Below are 19,653 nucleotides of genomic sequence, written 5' to 3' on the forward strand. Positions count from 1 at the left end.
CCCGATACCCCTTTGGCCAATGCTGCTCCGCCCCGGGCATTCTGGCTTTTTGCTCCAGCTTAGCTTTCTCCCTGGAGCAAAGTAGATCGAAGAGAGGTTTGTGAGGAAGAGATTTTGTGCAGAGTGAGTTGCAAAGGCCTAGAACCTGCTGCCCTCGATTGATTTCAAAGGGAAATTGGACGAGGGCTATGGGGATAGGGTGGGGGGAGGGAGGGGGGGGGAATGGGGCTGACAGGATTGCTTTGAGAACCAGCATAGACTCGATGGGCTGAATGGCCTTCTGTAAATAACCATGCTTCGCCCTGTCGTTCAGTTTTCACCAGGGCTCTGCAGTGTGATTTAAACCCAGTTTCCTGTCGGAGATCAGGGCGTGACAACTGAGCCAAGGCTGACACCTAGTGTAGGACAGCGAGTATTACAAGTGGACGGTTAGCAACCAGAATGGGGAGCTGGTAGAAAGAGGGCATTTCTGAAGATGGGGGGGGGGGGGGGGGGGGGAGAGGGTTTTTTCTTCTTTTTTTTCTAAATTTTAGAGTACCCGATTTTTTTTCCCAATTAAGGGGCAATTTTAGCGTGGCCAATCCACCTACCCTGCACATCATTTGGGTTTGTGGGGGCGAAACCCAGGCAGGCACGGGGAGAATGTGCAAACTCCACACGGACAGTGACCTGTGTCCGGGGTCGAACCCCCGGGTCCTCGGCGCCGTGAGGCAGCGGCGCTAACCCCCGCGTCGTCGTGCCGTCCCCTTGACGGAGAGTTTTAATGGAAGTGGGCTGAGGAGCAAATTCAGGGACTTGTGAAGTGGGCGTTAGCGAGTGAGGGGGCCCGCAGCGTGAATGGGGCCCTCAGCAGAGGTTTGTACGAAGGACAATCTTGCCAACAAAACACCGGTGACATCAGCGCTGGTCAAGCATTAAGGGTGCCTGGGGGCGAAGGCAGTGGGGCTTTGGGAGGGCTCCAGTGGGGATCAAGGCCCAGACAAGGGTGGCAATTAAGGCTTTAGGGGATAGCAAGGATGTTCGATACCAGCCCAGGCTCAAAGTGAAGCTCTACACTGTCTCGTGATTCAGGCTGGACAAGCAGTTAGGGTGGGATTGGAACCAGAGAAGCTAATTTTAACATCGGAATTGTTTGCTGGTTACTCATTCGTCATTCACAGATTCTCTCCCACCTTTACCTGGGGCCCAAATCCAACCCCACCCTGCCCCGGCCAAACAAAGCAACAGGGGACATCAGTCGAAGCAAGGTCAGCGGGCGACACTTCCCCGAGTCCTTCCTGTGCTAGTTAGTAACTGCGAGAAAACGCAGTCAGATTTACACTTCTGTAGCGCCTCTCACGCCCTGGGGAGGTTTTGCTGTCGGTGAAGTGCCTTTTGAAGTGCGGCCGCAGCGATAGAACGTAGGAAAAGAAGCAGCCAATTTGAGCACAGCAGGATCCCATTAACAGCGATGTGGCAATGGCCGGGAATCCTCTCTCTCCACGGACGTCATCGCTCGCCCACCTGGCTTCGGTCTCCCACGGTGACCGTGGGCCCATTTAAAACCGGTTCTGTCTCTGCCCAGACACCCAACATCAGTGGGGTCGTTAAGGCCCCAGGCATGCAGTCCGAAACATTGTCGAGGGGCGTATCCGACTAACCGTGAATGCAGGCTTAAAGAACTCCACCTGATCACTGACAAGGCTGTTGGCTGGCCCTGTGAATATAATGATGTTGGTGGAGGGAAGACTGTTGGCCAGGAAACTGGAAAACATCCCTCTGCTGCTCTTCAAACTGTGGTTCCATAGAATCCCAACATTGCAAAAGGAGGCCATTCGGCCCATTGAGCCTGCACCGACCCTCCGAAAGAGCACCATACCTAGGCCCACTCCCCTGCCCTATCCCTGTAACCCCACCTAACCTTTTGGACACTAAGGGCAATTTAGCACGACCGATCCACCTAACCTGCAACACGGTAGCATTGTGGATAGCACAATTGCTTCACAGCTCCAGAGACCCGGGTTCGATTCCGGCTTGGGGTCACTGTCTGTGCGGAGTCTGCACATCCTCCCCGTGTCTGTATGGGTTTCCTCCGGGTGCTCTGGTTTCCTCCCACAGTCCAAAGATGTGCAGGTTAGGTGGATTGGCCATGATAAATTGCCCTTAGTGTCCAAAATTGCCCTTAGTGTTGGGTGGGGTTACTGGGTTATGGGGATAGGGTGGAGGTGTGGACCTTGGGTAGGGTGCTCTTTCCAAGAGCCGGTGCAGACTCGATGGGCCGAATGGCCTCCTTCTGCACTGTAAATTCTATGATAATCTATGATCTTTGGAATGTGGGAGGAAACCGGAGCACCCGGGAGGAAACCCACGTAGACACGGGGAGAACGCGCAGACTCCGCACAGCCAGTCACCCGAGACCGGAATTGAACCTGGCACTGTGAGGCAGCAGTGCTAACCATTGTGCGAGGGGATTGCTTGAGTCCAGTTGAGAGGGCATGAATGGGTAACAATTCACCTGAATTTGTGTGGGTCAATGATGGGAGCGGGGCAGGGGGTGTTTGGCGGTTTGCGTTGTTTAGGGGCTGAAGTGAGCGGACACAATGTGCCTGATGTACACCCCTTCCTCACACACCCACTCCCCATTCATCCCTGTCACGCACACTGACCAGCGATGAGATTTAATTAGCGAACCCAGCAGGCCGATGTGATTGTGGATGAAGAGCGATAGCGTGATTTCCACTTTTGTGTTCCAAGGTCACCAGCTCAGAGGGTCCTGGAGAGGCCGTGGCACAGTGGTATTGTCTCTGGACGAGTAAGCAAGAGACCCGGGGTAAAGCTCTGGGGACCAAGGTTCAAATCCCACCACAGCAGATGGTGAAATTAGAATTCAACAAAAATCTGGAATTAAAAGTCCAAAGATGAAACCATTGTCGATTGTTGTAAAAAACCATCCGATTCGCTCATGTCGCTTAGGGAAGGAAATCTGCCGTCCTTACCTGGTGTGGCCTACACGTGACTCCAGACCCACAGCCATGTGGTTGACTCTTAACTGCCCTCCTCAAGGGCAATTAGGGACGGGCAATAAATGCTGGCACAGCCTGCGTCGCCCACATCCCATGAACAAATAAAAAGAAATGGTGGCACAGTGGTTAGCACAGCTGCCTCACAGCACCAGAGACCCAGGGGACTGTGCGGAGTCTGCACGTTCTCCCCGTGTGTGCGTGGGTTTCCTCCGGGTGCTCCGGTTTCCTCCCACAGTCCAAAGACGTGCAGGTTAGGTGGATTGGCCGTGATCAATTGCCCCTTAGTGTCCAAAGATGTGCAGGTTAGCTAGGGTTACGGGGAAAAGGGCGTGGGTGTGGGCCGAGGTAGGGTACTATTTGAGAGGGTCGGTGCCGGTTTGATGGGCCGAATGGCCCCCTTCTGCACTGTAGGGATTCCATGATTCTATGATTTCCTCGCCTCTCCCTTGATATTCTTACTCAATGATAAACTATCCATTTCAGCCGTGGAAGCTTCCATCGGCCATCAGCGTCTACAGGTCGTTTGATGATCAGATTACCTCCCTTACCCCAACCCTGAACGACCTACCTCTAACTGTCAGATCGTGCCCCGTTGTTCCGGACTTGTCCACAACAGGAAATAGCTTCTACTATTTTCGTATCGAGGCGTCTGCTTCAGTAAAGCACAGCAGGGCTGCTATAAGCTTCAGTACTGCCGAGTTCCCTGTATGTCCCAAGAGACACGTTGCTATGGTGACAGAAGCTTTCTAGACGGGCTGATAGCCATCCGGTGACATCTGCTTTCCTTTTATTAACATCATTACAGACACGGTATAAATACGTGGAGCCTTAAATCTGGGGAGGTAAATGGAGCAAAAGCCATGAGACCGAGGCATTCGGCCTCAATTGGCTCAACTACGAAGCCTCGGCCTACTGAATGTCAACAGGGGAACTTCAGCCTCCAATGGCGTGTGTGACGGACCAAGGCTGATCTACTGTTACCAACTCTGATTGGACATATTCCAGGAGATTTGGTCGCACAGCCTCTTGCCTTCAACTGCCCCACCCCTTCACCCTGCTCCCTCACCAGTGGTCACCTGGCTCGTCCAACAGACATACTCCCTGTGGTGATATGCATCATTGTAAATACACAAGGGGTTAATGTAAATACACTACGACTAAGTAAACACGAGGCGGAGCACCAGAGATGTCATGACATGCAGACACACAGCAAATGAACACATGGAATAGGACACGACCAATGGGCAGTCAAGACACCCAGAGGTGACACTACCACAAGGGGGCATTACATAACCCATATATAAGGACAGGGCACACATGCTCTGTCTCTTTCCACAGGCGACACTTAGAGAGTAGGACAGGGGCAGATCAGAAGCATCACACCCACCACGTGGCTTAGAGCAGACTGGTTAGTTAGACTGAGTTACTATAGCAAGATTAGCAGGAGAGCCGAACTCATAGAGAACTGTGCTAATGGTTCAATAAATCACACTGAACTTACTTCAAAGTCTGGAGTATCTTTTGGTCAAAGCTGCATCGAGTTGCAGCCCGTGTTATCCCAGAGTAAATAACACAACACTCCCCATTGCCCAATTGGGGGAGGGGGAGCAGTGATTCCTGTTTGTCGCCCCTCAACAGCCTTTTCCCCATTTTCACAACTAGTAAAAACACAAATGCTAAAAAAACAAAAACATTTATTTGACTGCCCCGATCACCTTCCTCCCGAGTGGGGGGGGGGGCTGATCCTGGAGGTCAATTTCCAATTCCTGGAGTCTCCAGGGGAAATCCTGGCGAGCTGGCCACCCCAGGCTGATCGCTGGGATGGAGTTCCGAATCGGGCTAGGCAAATTCTTCTGGAAGTAACTAATCAGCGGCAGGGCGAAGCAAGTGCAGTTCTACCCAAATTTGACTTCCGCACGTCAAATATTCTCCACTGGGATCAACTTGCTTCCTTTACACATCCGTTTCCTTGTTGGTGAATTGCCGCAGGTCTGTCGGGATCAGTCGGTCAAGTAATTGTTCCCGACTCTTTCCGTCATCAGCTCTTAAGTTCAAGCTAATAGTGAGTCCAGTGTCCTGGGACACCGCGTCGCAGAAACCTGTAGCCAGAGGCATTGGACCCAACAACGAAGGTGCTTCGAAAATCAGTCTGGTCGGCAATCTGGGGAAAGAGATGGGGGAAAATAAATGGGCTCGCGTTTCCCTCGAGATGGCACATTTAATGCTGCACTGTGGCCCAAGGCATGTCCCAGGTTTCTGAAAGCACGGCTAACAATGGCGTACGAACTGACTACCGCAACGTCTACACTTATAAAGCTGATAGCATACACCTCAATAGGAATATTTCCTTGGCAGAGGTTGTGCGAGAGATGATCATTTCTACTGACACGAGTGTTTTTCAAATTCCAGATTCAGAAAGGAGGTTCCTCACACAGCCATGGCTGGAGGAGGGTCCACCTTTTCGTGGATTATTAACCCAGTAACGTAACTACTTACACCATCACTCCCACAGCTCGTCCACCTGCAAGAAGCAGAGTCTCTGAATGTTTTTAAGGCTGAGGGGGATAGATTCTTGGTAAGCAAGAGGGGGGGGGGTGGGGTGAAGGATTATCGGGGGGGAAGGTGGATTTAGATTGCAGATTATATCAGATTTTTTAAAAAATAAACTACGGGATGTGGGCATCGCTGGTTCGGCCCAGCATTTATTGCCCATCCCTAGTTGCCCTACAGAAGGTGGTGCTGAGCTGTCTTCTTGAACCGCTGCAGTCCCTGTGGTGTAGGTACACCCACCATGCTGTTAGGGAGGGAGTTCCAGGGTTGTGACCCAGCGACAGTGAAGGAACGGCCGATATATTTTCAAGTCAGGGTGGTGAGTGACTTGGAGGGGAACCTCCAGGTGGTGGGGTTCCCAGGTATCTGCGGCTCTTGTCCTTCTAGATGGTAGTGGTTGTGGGTTTGGAAGGTGCTGTCGAAGGAACCTTGGTGAGTTACTGCAGTGCATCTTGTAGATGGTACACACGGCTGCCACTGTTGGGCGGTGGTGGAGGGTTTGAATGTTTGTGGAAGGGGGAGCAATCAAGCAGGGCTGCTTTGTCCTGGATGGTGTCGAGCTACCAGAGAGTTGTTGGAGCTGCGCTCATCTAGGCAAGTGGATTATTCCATCACACTCCTGACTGTTGCCTTGTAGATGGTGGACAGGCTTCGGGGGGTCAGGAGGTGAGTTACTCTCCGCAGGATTCCCAGCCTTTGACCTGCCCTGGTAGCCACAGTATGTATATGGCTAGTCCAGTTCAGTTTCTGCTCAATGGCAACCCACCCAGGATGTTAATCAGCCATGATCTTATTAAATAGCGGAGCAGACTCGAGGGCTGAATGGCCTCCTCCTGCTCTTTGTCTGCATGTCTGTTTGACTCTTCAATTGTCTACATGTGTCTATGCAACAAGGCCCCCGACAATAGCACCACCAATGCCTTTGAACACAGCATTAACACTAGTGTGTGACTCACAGCCTGACGAATGTCACATTAGGGGAGTGCGATTCTCCACCCAGTCTCCCCCTCTGTACTGTGCCTGGGCTGTGATTCACATCCTCGTGTTACAGCTGTCTCGGCTACAGAACTTGCTCCCCCTAATCTCGGTGCTCGCTGGAGCATAGCACTGGTCAGCTCCAAATCACAGGATCGGACAGATTCCAACCCAGACTCGGTTGCTGAGAATTGCCCTGAGGGATTGGGGTCAAACCGTGGATTAAGACTAAATGAGCCACGGTTGTACATGTGTTTCCCCGAGCTCTTAATCACCTTCTCGCAAACATGGTGCTGTCAGCGAGCTCCCAGTGCCTCTGAACGAGAAGATCGTGGTTTCAAGTGCCATTCGAGAGTATTGAGAGTAATGTCTAGGCTGGTGCTGCACTGCCGGAGTTGGTGCCTTTCATCGGGATGCAGAGCCGAAACTGGCCATCCCCACCAACCAGTCCGTGCTAATGTCCATGCTTCACTTGAACCTCTTCCTACCTTTCCTTATCGAACAGGGGAGGTGGTGGCTCACTGGTCACGCCATTGGACCCAGGCTAATGTTCTGGGAACAGGGGTTCAAACCCCACCACGGCAGCTGGTGGAATTTAATAAGTGTGGCACTGCTGCCTCACCGCACCGGGGACCCGGGTTCGATTCCGGGCTTGGGTGACTGTCTGTGCGGAGTCTGCACGTTCTCCCTGTGTCTGCGTGGGTTTCCTCCCACAGTCCAAAGATGTACAGGTTAGGTGCGTTGGCCGTGCTAAATTGCCCCTTCGTGTCCAAATGTTAAATGGCGTTATGGGGATATGGCGGGGGAGTGGGCCGAGGATAGGGTGCTCTTGCGGAGGGTCGGTGCAGACTCGACGGGCCGAATGGCCTCCCGCTACACTGTAGGGATTGTACGACAGCTTTTTCACATCGACCCGAGAGGGCAGGCGTGAACGGGGTTTAATGCCTTATCCGAAAGACCGAGCCTCCAACTGTGCAGCGTTCCCTCAGAACTGCACCGGCAGATTGGGCCTCAATTATGTGGCCCAAGCCTCTGGGATGGAATTGGCGCTCGCAATCCTCTGACACCGAGATGAGAGGCCTACCCACTGAGGCCGGCCTGGGTTAGACGGTGGGCCCTCGTGGTAATGTCACTGCAGTAGTAATCCAGAGGCACGACTACAGGCTCTGAGGACGCGGGTTCAAATCCCACCGCGGCAGCTAGTGGAATTTAAGTTCAACTCAGAAAATATGGAATTATATAAGCAATAGTGACCATGAAACTGTTGTCAATCGTCGCTAAAGCCCACCACTCTTGCGCCTTTAGGGAAGGAAATCTGCCGTCCCTACCCGGTCTGGCCTACATGTGACTCCAGACCCACACACGGCGATGGAATCGACTCTTAACTGCCGCTCGGAAATGGCCTTGCGACGCACTCAGTTCAAGGGCAATTAGGAATGGGCAACAGATGCTGGCCCAGCCCAGCGATGTCCGCTTCCCACGAGACAATAAAGAGGTCTCCGATTCCAGAGCGCGAGGGTCGAAAGCAGACATTAACAGGCAATTCTTAAACAAGCAGCAACCGCAGTGATCTTGTGTCACTGCAGCTGGCCATTTGGCCCATTGTTTCCATGTCATTCAGCAGGAGTGAGGATTGAACAATCCCACCCAATATTCATACTTGTCTTTTTGGCGCTGGGTGACCTGCTGCCCATTTCTGGCACCTGCCGGGTTAATGTTTTGGCACAGGGATACCACGACCTGGCAACAGGCAGCTGAATGTTCCCCGGGCAACAAGGGGCCTTCTGACCCGCAGGACGGTTGCCATGCGCGGCCTGGCTTGGCCGCTAACCAGCGCGATGTCTGGGCCTGGTCCCATCACCCCCCCCCCTCCACCCGCCTTGCTGCCGGTCCTACCTCCCCGGGCACCCGCGGCCCATCACGAGGCCCAGGCCCTCCACCGCCTGGCCGGCTTCCGCGACTGCAACTCGCGCACAGCCCGCTCGTTCTTGAACTCCACCAGCGCCATGGTGATGGCGGCATTCCAGGCGGTGCCGTCCTCGCAGCGGAAGTCGATCTCCCGCCGGTCGGTGGTCACGATGGTGAAGTAGACACGGGTGCCCTTCCTCTCCACGCACTCCAGCTTCCAGACGGAGTCGAAGCTCAGCTCCTTGTGCCTGCCGCCCCTCCCATCGCCGCTGGCAAAGAGCAGGCTCTCCGCGGTCAGCGTGCATCGTTTCTTTCTCCAAAGCTGGAACAGATTCTCGCTCCTTTTCTCCAGCTCCCCTTCTTTGATTGCTGCTCCCGGTGTCACAGTCGGTCCCATCATCTCTCAACAGGTTAGCTCGCCAACATCCCACAATGATTCCTGATTAAGGATTCAGTCCCTCTGGGGGCTTCCAGCCCCTATCGTCTGGGATACCAGAGGTCTGTTGATCACCTCTTTCCCACCCCACCCCTCGCCTTCTCTCTCAGCCTTTCTCTCCCCCGGTCCGCTCAGCTGATCTCCCTTTCAGCTGTCTCTAACTGGGTCAGTCTCCGAGAAGCAGCTGATGAAGGCTCCACCCCCCCCCCCCCCCCCCCCCCTCATCTGCTCCCTCATGACGCCACCACTAGACCAATGTCGACACTCCCCACTTCCTTAACTCTTCAAAGTCCGATTCACTGCTGTCGTAGGGTCACCACTGCTTTCACTCACCCAGAACGGAGCTGGGTGAATGGGGCCTATCGAAGGCTTCTTTATCTTAAGCTGAAGCATCGGTTGAAAGGCTGAAGTGATTTACGCCCTCGCAGCAGCTTTGAGAACATTTTTAAATGCTCAACACTATTTATTTTTCCAGAATAAATAAGGAGAAACAATTCTCACTGCAGCAGGAAGGATAATCAGAGGAGGCATTGAGTCTTTAAAAAAAAATTTAGAGTACCCAATTATTTTTTTCCAATTAAGGGGCAATTTAGCGTGGCCAATCCACCTACGCTGCACATCTTTGGGTGGTGGGGGCGAAACCCATGCAGACAAGGGGAGAATGTGCAAACTCCACAGGGACAGTCGCCCAGAGCTGGGATCGAACCTGGGCACCTTGAGACAGCAATGCTAACCACTGCGCTACCGTGCTGCCCCTCCCCAATTATTATTTTTTACAATTAAGGGGCAATTTAGCATTGCCAATCCAGCTACCCTGTACATCTTTGGGTTGTGGGGCAATACCCACGCAAACACGGGGAGAATGTGCAAACTCCACACGGACGGTGACCCAGAGCCGGGATCGAACCTGAGACCTCGGTGCCGTGAGGCAGCAGGGCTAACCACTGCGCCACCGTGCTACCCTCCCAGAGTCGGTTATTAACTTAGAGCTGACTCCAAATGAAAAGACTACGCTGCTGCAACTTACCCGCAATGCCACATTAAAAACCCGCCAAAAGCCCTCGAGGCTGTCAGCATTCTGGTGTAGCATCTCCCAGGAGTATCCAGTGCTGAGTAAAACAAGCATTTTGTTGCTATTTCCCTCACGCCGACCTACCCGTGTGAGGTTGGATTTTCCGTGCTCATAAAGATGAAGACAGCACAAAGGAACTGGTGAAACTCTGCACCTGATATGCACACCGCCCTCTGCTCCGTTGATCCGGACTTCAAGCAAGTTTGTGAGGCCAAAGCAGGCTCACCTTTCGCATTAAAAGGTAAACAAACATGGCGTGTGTCGCGATGGTTGGCTTGTTGCCCAAAGTGGGTCCCGGGAGAAAAAAGGTTAGAAAAACACTGTTGTAGCCCCATTTAGCACAGTGGGTTAAACAGCTGGCTTGTAATGCAGAACAAGGCCAGCAGCGTGGGTTCAATTCCCGTACCGGCCTCCCCGAACAGGTGCTGGAATGTGGCGACTCGGGGCTTTTCACAGTAACTGCATTGAAGCCTACTTGTGACAATAAGCTATTATCATTATTATTCTCCTCTTCTATCCTCATAGCTCTGCAAGTTTATTTCTCTCAAGCCCCCGCCCAATCTCCCTTTGAAATCATTATCAATTTCACTTCTACCAGCCTGGTACTCAGCGGGTTCCAGTTCGAATGACACCTCTTCAGTGCTTGTATCCTTTCTACATTAGAAAACTCTATACAATCTTTTTAAAAGTTGCTGCATAATTGTAAACAGTGAAACACAACTTGTCGTTCTTGACAATTCATGGCAAGGTCACTGGGGGACTAAAACACTCCGTCTCTCGGGCAGGGACTGGAAATGGCACGACTTTTCTCATTAACTGGTTACAAATTAACCTGCTCCCAAGGCTCAGGGTGGATATATGAGCAGGCCATAAAGCAGGTCAAGCGGCAGAATCTCCAATCGCAGGACACACCAAATACTTGAACCGGTTATCCAGTGTCCTGGTAGAAAGGGTGGGTGCAGGGGCTGAAAGTAATCTTTACAATCCTGATTACAAGGCAAAGGGATTGAAAAAAAGGCATCAGTTTAAACATGTAATTCGAGCATCCAGGGTGAATTTGAACTGTTTGACAGATCTAGGTCTTCAGCTTTACAGGAGAGCGCAGGCTCCAGTAGAACTTAACACGGCAGAAGCAGGTGGTCGGTGAGTGAGATCATGCCCACATATACCAGTGTGTACATCTTACCATCATGCTCCCTGTACATATCTGCAGACGCCTGCATATCTGTATTTAACAGCAAATGTGACAGCGGCTGGATAGGAGTAACTGAGCGTGTGTGTGTGTGTGTGTGTGTGTGTGTGTGAGAGAGAGAGAGAGAGAGAGAGAGAGAGAGCTGAATAAGTGAACAGCTCATTCATCAATGCCACAACACCAGCCTAACTGGGTGCAGGGAAAGTGAAAAGAGGATCAAATCAAAACAAAGATGGAGAATTGTAAACTGGAAGTGTGCTGCCTTCTGTCACTTGACAGTCATTCAATCCACTGACAGGTTTTTCATAGAATTTAGTGCAGAAGGAGGCTGTTCGGCCCATCAAGTCTGTACCGGCTCTTTGAAAGACCACCCTACCCAAGCCCACACCTCCACCCTATCCCCATAACCCCACCCAACACTTAAGGGCAATTTTAGACACTAAGGGCAATTTATCACGGCCAATCCACCCAACCTGCACATCTTTGGACTGTGGGAGGAAACCGGAGCATCCGGAGGAAACCCACGCAGACACGGGGAGAACGTGCAGACTCTGCACAGACAGTGACCCAAGCCGGGAATCGAACTTGGGACCCTGGAGCTGTGAAGCAATTGTGCTAACCACCATGCTAACCAAACATTGAATATTTTTAAATTATGGCAGTCATCTACATTGTAAACCAAAAGCTCTAATCCCCTTCGAAGAGACTCAAATTGACTCCCATGTAATCCCCAGACTGGTATTAAACGAGATTAGCCTGCAAGATTGATGTTTAGGTAGCCATTGCTCAGTGAGTGGAACTTAAGCTTCAAGCCACAAGGTTGTGCATGTCAGTCTCCATCCAGAGGGGATTACAGTACAGTGAGAGTGCTGCACTGCCAGAGCTGCCACCTGACGGGCTTGGGAACGAGCCCACCACCATTATTTCGAAGAACTTATTTAATCGCTCAATCAACATCATGAAAACAGATGAGCCTGGCTGCTTTAGGAGAGATGGTTGTGTGAAAATTGGCTGCCATGTTCCCAACATCGCAATGGTGATCACACTTCAATGACTGTAAAATACATGGAGGGTGACACACTGGTATTGGCACTGGATGAGGAATCCAGAGGCCCAGGTTTGAATCCCACCAGGGCAGTTGGTGAAATTTGAATTCAGTAAAAATCTGGAATTCAAAGTCCAATGATGACCATGAAACCATTGTCGATAAAACCCATCTGGTTCACTAATGTCCTCGAGGGAAGGAAATCTGCCGCTGTTACCTGGTCTGGCCTACACGTGACTCCAGACCCACAGCGATGTGGTTGACTCTGAACTGCCCCCTCAAGGGGCAATTAGGGATGGGCAATAAATGCTGGCGCAGCGACTGCCACGTACCATGAACGAATAGATAAAATAGTTAAATTAGAATTCAATAATAGGCGGCATGCTGGTGAGCATGGCACGGCTGCTTCATCGCGCCAGGGACCTGGTTCAATCCAACCTTGGGTCACCATCTGTGAAGATTGCATGTTCTCCCAGTGTCTGCGTGGGCTTCCTCCCACAGTCCAAAGATGTGCAGGTGAGGTGGATTGGCCACACTAAATTGCCCCCTTAGTTTCCAACGGTTAGAACATAGAACATACAGTGCAGGAGGCCATTCGGCCCATCGAGTCTGCACCGACCCACTTAAGCCCTCACTTCCACCCTATCCCCGTAACCCAATAACCCCTCCTAACCTTTTTGGTCACTAAGGGCAATTTATCATGGCCAATCCACCTAACCTGCACATCTTTGGACTGTGGGAGGAAACCGCAGCACCCGGAGGAAACCCACGCACACACGGGGAGACCTTGCAGACTCCGCACAGACAGTGACCCAAGCCGGGAATCAAACCTGGGACCCTGGCCTGTGAAGCTACAGTGCTAACCACTTGTGCTACCGTGAGGTGGGGTTATGGGGATAGGGCAGGGGAGTGGGGCTAGGTAGGGTGTATCTTTTCAGAGAGTCAGTGCAGGCTCGATGGGGCAAAATGGTCTCTTTCTGCACTGTAGGGACTCCATGGTCATCTGAAGGTGTAGGGGGCGGGAAGACAGAAAAACAAATCACCACCATTGTCATAATAACGACTTTATTCTTAGAAAAAAAAGGTCATAGGCTTTCGTCAGTTCCTCCACATTTTGTCCACATTTGCAGCAGTGATTGTCTACAGGTTTGTTAAAACATCCCAAAATGCAACATGTTTATTCAAAGCCCTCGGAAGGTGCAGAGCTCTCGCCGAAACAGCACAGACCACTTCTCATTCATGTAATTCCTCACCGCGCAGACAGCAGAAACTGGAGTTTCACTGAGATATACCTGTTATTTTATTTCTGAAAGAATGATGCTCATTTGAAGAGCAACGCTGCTAGACTTGGGGGACAATGGGGGCAGTGGCAGCATGACCAGAAACAGGAGCCCAGTCCACTTCAACATGTAGTGTTTGACCTAGTGTTGCACTCTTGAAATGTGCATCGTATCGACGACCCCACCTCCTTACACTTCGCTAACGCCCTTCAAAATGTTGTTGGGTTAAAAATAATAGATGGCGTGATGAGCTTCACAAACTCTTGTGCACATCCTCACTCACCCCAATGATAGGAACACTGAAGAGGGGGAAATCTGCCCAGCTGAAAATGAAGCAAAATACTAGAAACACAGACAGGTCTAGGTAACACCCCAGACAACTTGTCTGCAAGCTCAATCTTAACCAGGTTTTAAAAAAAAAAAAACCTGCAACACGAAAGATGACCAAAGTCTGTGGTTTTATGACTGAAGCCAACTTCAGTGTCCATTAAACAGCAGAGGACGGGTCTATTTTTCCATTTTAAAAAATCATTGCCCTCTTTTCAGGGATCCAAAAGTTGAGGTTTGGATGATCTGCCAACAATTTTATTGTCAATAAAAAATTGTATGCCTTTTCCAACTTTCTACCAGATCCCATTCCGGCCCAAGAGGTCACCCACCAGCTTGAGGATTCCCTCACGACCGTCCCCCCAAGTGGTCACTCGCACAAGGCAGGCTGAACAACCCAGAGGCAACACTGGAGAGGATGGAGAGGAGGAGGAGACATCAGGCTGATCTTTGATGGAGGTCAGCATCAGAAGCTCAAAATCTGGCAGTGCGTTCTTTCTGCATAAATATAAAAAAGGTTCTCTGAATGCTATGCTGCCAGATAAATTGGCGAGGGTGCCGTGGGACCTGGAGCAGATCCCGAGGGTGCCGTGGGACCTGGAGCAGATCCCGAGGGTGCCGTGGACCTGGAGCAGATCCCGAGGGTGCCGTGGGACTTGGAGCAGATCCCTGTGGAGACTGGGTGCTGCGTGTTTAAACATTAACGGGGCTTCCAAATTGCCACAGTAACCGTAAGCAAATGGACCTCCATCTAGTCCCTGATCTCCCCCCACCCCCCGAGGTTTCAGCCAAAGAACCAACACAGTGCAATTTGCAATCAGTGGCCTCCATTAGGCAGCAGATACTGGGGTGTGAAATGGACAGTTTTTATTTTTGGGGGGGGGGGGGGAAACAGGTGTTCAAACTAATATTGTGCTAACTCTTTGGGGGGGAAAAAAGGCTATTTCTAATCGTGAATGAACTTCAAATTCTACACCCCATCTGGCCAGAGTGCATAGATTCATGGTGCCACCCTGATCAACAGGAGTCCTTGGAACATGCATCTTGACCAGACTCAGATTGCAACCCCAGTGCCAAATGGACATTGCAATGCTCACTTCTGGCTCTTAACCAAGGTTCCTCCCCTCCCTCCCCTAATGTCCCAAGGTTGCTAACTGCTGATGCACAGGGTGGGAGGGAGGCTGCAACAATCCTTCAGAAACATCCAATCCCCTCAGAGCATCTTTCAGACATGGCCCACTTCCATCATTCACATAGCTTATTCAATTCCACTTAAAAGAACAATGCATGGTTATGAGTGACACAGGTTATCACTGCAAAATACAAACAAATATCCTCTCAACCTCCTTGTCCCCGGACATCAGGTCCTGGGGTAGCTGCACCCCACTCCCCCCTTCTACCCATTAACTGCACAGCAGCGAGAGAGGTAGACACGCAAGCAAATTCCTGCACCCGAAGACTTCAGAACTCCCCCTACGAGTGCAGTTAGTTAGTGTTAAGAAATAGGCTTTGAACGCAGGAAGGCCCGCAGTACTGTTGTTGCAGCTACCCCAGGGGGAGAACGGACGGGGACCACACACACACTTCAAATGTCTACCAAAACACACAGCGGGGCTGAAATGGCAAGAGGGCCAAGATTACCACGTCTAATTTCAACCAAGGGATGGTTAGCCCATTATTCAAAGGCAGCAGTGCAACGTTATAGCACCGTGCGTGTGAAGAGGTACTCCCACACAGGGGAGGCACAGGTGCAGTCCCTCAGGCTATTGGATGCGTGGGTGAAAGTCTGGGCAACTCAAGTGAATATAAGGGTTGGTACGTCACACTTGACAGGTGATGGGCAGCTGAAGGAGACTGCATGAGGCAAAGGGCGACAGTGCCTTGAATTCAAATGGGGAGGGAAGTAAAGGCGGGAAAGGAAGCAGTGGGAATGGGGTAGCCGTGCCCGGTACTCTGGAGGTCGCCATGAATGCAGAGCAGAGAATGTAGTTGAACAAAAGCACCGTCATTGAGGCGTCGTATCATATCACAATCCCAAAACCCCCAACTCCTGCACTGGTGGGTAGTGTCTACAGCTCAGCAGGGTCACCTCTACACCCGACAAAAGGTTTTCAGTTATTAACATCACTCCTCAAAAAAAAGTCTGGGCGACATGTTCTGAGCGCAGTTCCTTTTGGGGAAACATTCACTTCTGGACACCCTCCCGATACGGGGCTGACGAGAGTCCCCATGGCCAGAAATCGGCATCAGTCGCTGACAGGTCAATGGTCAAGGGCAACAGAGAATTACATCAAAGTTCAAACTACTGCTCGTTGACTGGTCAGTAAACGGAAGCACGACTTGGTAAGGGTTCCAAACGGCAGGATACAGATGAGTGTAGAACCCATTCCAATCTTGGGTTATAAGAGAACAGTGAGGAGCATTGATGGACTCAGAGGTCCATTCTCTTTGGCAATATCAGAGACACAGGTATTATAACGCGCTCTGCCAGGGGGAATATTTAACAAGTTGGGAGAAGTGTCAGCATTCATCCGTCCCATCTCCCTGAGGCAAATTAACATTTTCCAACGACTTCCACGATAGCCGGGATATCTCCACCTTTGAGAGTCAAGAACCCCTGGGGCGGACATCAAGAGAACGAAAAGCAGGTGGGTTGTGGAAAGGCAGGTGGCGGAGTGAGGAAACGGACCTCGAGCTCTGAGATTACACAAGACAGATGACACCACACATGACTTTAGGGAGTTAATAGCTGGCTCGCTTTTGACAAGTTTCCCTGACTACACGAACCAGCACAAAGGGAGCATTATAGCACTTCCGTAATGAAGGAGGGGGGAAAAAAAACAAACACACACACACAGGCTTCCAAACCTCGAAACAAGCCATTTGGATCTATAAATGGGACTAAAGGCCACCGTGTGAACAGGCACAAACCAGCTCAAAACAGGGGAATCAGTTCAGACATTTGCACAAACATTGCATTGTAAAGTCATTGCTCAGCAAAATCCTTTCAGGGAGGTTGACGACTATGACACAGAAGGGGCCATTGCAGTGTTTGGTCTGGGGTTGGGGGGCCTCAAGTGAACACCAGACAGCATTTGGTTCCTACGGCAACACAAGCAATGGAAGCATTTTAAACAAGTTCAGGAGTCCTCGAGCTGCAGTTACTGAATCATGGCCACACCATGCCTGGCATCAATGAGCAAACCCGTTTCTTTGAACAAACAATGCGCGTGAAAGACTGGCACGGGGATGCCAAGGAGCTCCACGCACAAACAAAAAGCCACTGGCTCGAAGCCAGTGCCCCATCCCATTTCAAAACCACCCACTGCAGTGTTCTCATTTCTCGGAGTGCATAATCCCACCCTGAACATCCTTCAGGTTCACAGGGCCGGCAGTGCTGTGTGCAATCCCGACGACACTCACAAGTAGCTTCATTACCCAGGGCACGACTCCCTAACCCCCGAGCTGTGCCACATGGCAAACAGGGTCACGGTGCCCTGCAGCCCCGAAGCTTCAGGGGACAATGCCAATGGAAAAGATCAGCAGATTTGGGTACTCAAGAGTTTGCTAATGCGTCTCGGATTAAACATTCCAAAGCTCAGCCCCAATCACAGCAAAATTAATCTCAAGTCATGGCATTCACACGGTTCACCGAAGCATGCAGTCGTCTTTTTTAACAAAAGAAAACACAGAGTAAAAGAAAAAGCACAGCCAGCACACAGGGAGGTGGCCAGGACCCCTGATTTTGCGACTTTAAAAAGCGGCGTCGGCTCCTGCTCAAAACGGTGAAACCGCCAGCCCCCCTATCTCGCCCTTTTCGAGCGCGACGCACACTTGGATGGAACCGCACTCGATGGAGGTGAAGGCAGGCGAGGGGCGCTCATTCCCCACCCGAAGCCGTGTTGATCAGAGTTGCTGACAAAACAGTCTCGAAGGCAGACTTCTGCAGCACTCCTGCTTACGGCTGGTTGGTTGAGGGCTTTTGGGGGGGGGGGGGGGGGTGGCGGCGAGGGGGAGGAGGTCTCAATAGTCCCTCAAGCAGATTTGGCCGCTACTGGGCATCTCATTGAAATGGACAGAGCCGGACGAGAGGGAGTTAAAATTCTGGTCTTGCACCGATTTCTGAAATCTCAGGGCTCCACATTGAACGGTTCTGCGCGGTCAGGACTTCCTTCGTAAACGGTGAATAAAATGAAGAGTCTCGGTTAGCTTGTTTAAATCACAGAGCATGCTGGAAGGAGAAAGACATACTAGGACAAGGTGGAACGTTAAAAGAGGATTCTTGCCTTACACAATATTTCACCAGAAAAATATACTATAAAGTTTCGGGTTTCCTTCATCACCATGAAAAGTTACTGAATCAGCTCGTGAGAGTCTTTTATTCACACGAAACCTTAATGCTACATGAAGCGGCCAGAGCACAGGGACCGCCCCGGACCAGTAACGACTTTCCTTGCAGGAAGGACATTCGTAGTGTTGCGTTTTAGGGTTGGAGGGAAGGAAAGAAAGGGGGGGAGGGGGGGGGGGGGGGAGAGAATGCAGTGTGGCTGGTGGCGCTGAAAAGTGCTCTAGAATTTCCGATAGGGCTTCTGGAAATCACCGGTGTTGAGTCTGGGGCGCGGCAGGTCCCCGAACATTTCGGTGCCGTCCGTCACGCTCATGGCCAGGGCTTTCATGCTGGCGGCAATCTTGTCCAAATCTGGTGAAGGGAACTGGAAACAGAGAGTCAGTTTGCGGGTGGCACAGCAGGTCAGCTCGCGAGAGACACCGGCGGATAACAGGGTTAAACAGCAGAGCCAGGGCCCTTATGACAACCGAGCAATCAAGCGGCAGCACCTTGGACCTGAAACATCACATCTGCTCTCTCTCGATCCGCAAAGCGGCTCCTGGACACTTTCCCTGTGGTTTTATTTCAGATTTCCAGCTCTTTGCTGCAGTAGAGGCCAGCTCAAGTCTCCCCTCGCACTGCTCAATGGAAAGGCTTACGTGGGGTGCGCAAGAGGCAGAGGGAACAGGAACAATTTATGAAGATGCGGTACAGTAGTTTTAACTGAGCAAAGGTGCCCCGGATGCTTCACAGGATCATTACCAAATACCGTTCAGGGAAATATTAGGACCCGTGACCAAAAGCTTGGTCAGAGACAGGTTTTCAGGAGCATCTTCGACGGAAAGGTTCAAATGGAGGAAACTCCAGAGCTTACGGCCAAAGGTTGCTGAAGGCGCAGCCGCCAATGGTGGAGTGTTGGAAGATAGGGATGCGAAAGAGGCCAGATTTGTAAGAGTGCAGGGATCTGAAGATTGATTTGTGTTTCAAATTCCACATTTCCATCCACCCCAATAACCTTTGATCCCCTCGCCCAACACAAATCTATCTACCTCCAGCTTAAAAATATTCAGTGACCCCCATCTTCTTGAGCAGAGAGCTCCAAAATCGCACAACCCCCAGAGAAAGAGTTTCTCCTCATCTCGGTCCTAAAAGGGTGACCCTTAATTTTAAACCCCCCCCACCCCGCCCCCCCCCCCCCAAATCTGGACTCACCCACAAGAGGAAATGCACCCTTTCCACATCCACCTGGTTGAGACTGTTCAGGATCTCACAGACTTCAATCAAGTCATCCCTCGCTCTCCTACCTAAACTCCCAGCGGGAACAAGCCCAATCTGTCCAACCTTTCCTCACAAAACAACCCGCTCATTCATGGAATTGATTGAGTTTACCTCCTCGGAACCACCTCCAACGCAAAGTCCAGAATTTCCAGCAGGGGCCACTAGATAATCACAACCTTGAGCTCAGGAATTGAATCTGTATCCCTATCGCCACCCCAGCTGAGGAAAGGTAACTCTGGACACACTGGGTTTGCGTTTGGA

General features: G+C 51.3%; 1 protein-coding gene across 3 annotated transcripts in view; it reads right to left on the bottom strand.

Annotated features, from left to right (window-relative positions):
- The window catches only part of akt1s1 (AKT1 substrate 1 (proline-rich)), an 80,219-nt gene that overhangs the window by 43,358 nt on the left and 17,208 nt on the right, over positions 1-19,653 (bottom strand). The window contains exon 5 of one of the 3 annotated variants that reach the window (XM_072492370.1): positions 4,680-5,163. The exons of 1 other annotated variant lie outside the window; for it this stretch is intronic. In XM_072492370.1, coding sequence (XP_072348471.1) covers positions 5,059-5,163 — 105 coding nt within the window. In that variant the 3' untranslated portion in view covers positions 4,680-5,058. Of the gene's footprint in view, positions 1-4,679; positions 5,164-13,228; positions 18,500-19,653 lie in introns of those variants that run through there. One more of the 3 variants, XM_072492369.1, reaches the window with a different exon arrangement.

Source organism: Scyliorhinus torazame, chromosome 29 (genome assembly GCF_047496885.1).
Source record: "Scyliorhinus torazame isolate Kashiwa2021f chromosome 29, sScyTor2.1, whole genome shotgun sequence".
NCBI classification, from domain to species: Eukaryota; Metazoa; Chordata; class Chondrichthyes; order Carcharhiniformes; family Scyliorhinidae; genus Scyliorhinus; species Scyliorhinus torazame.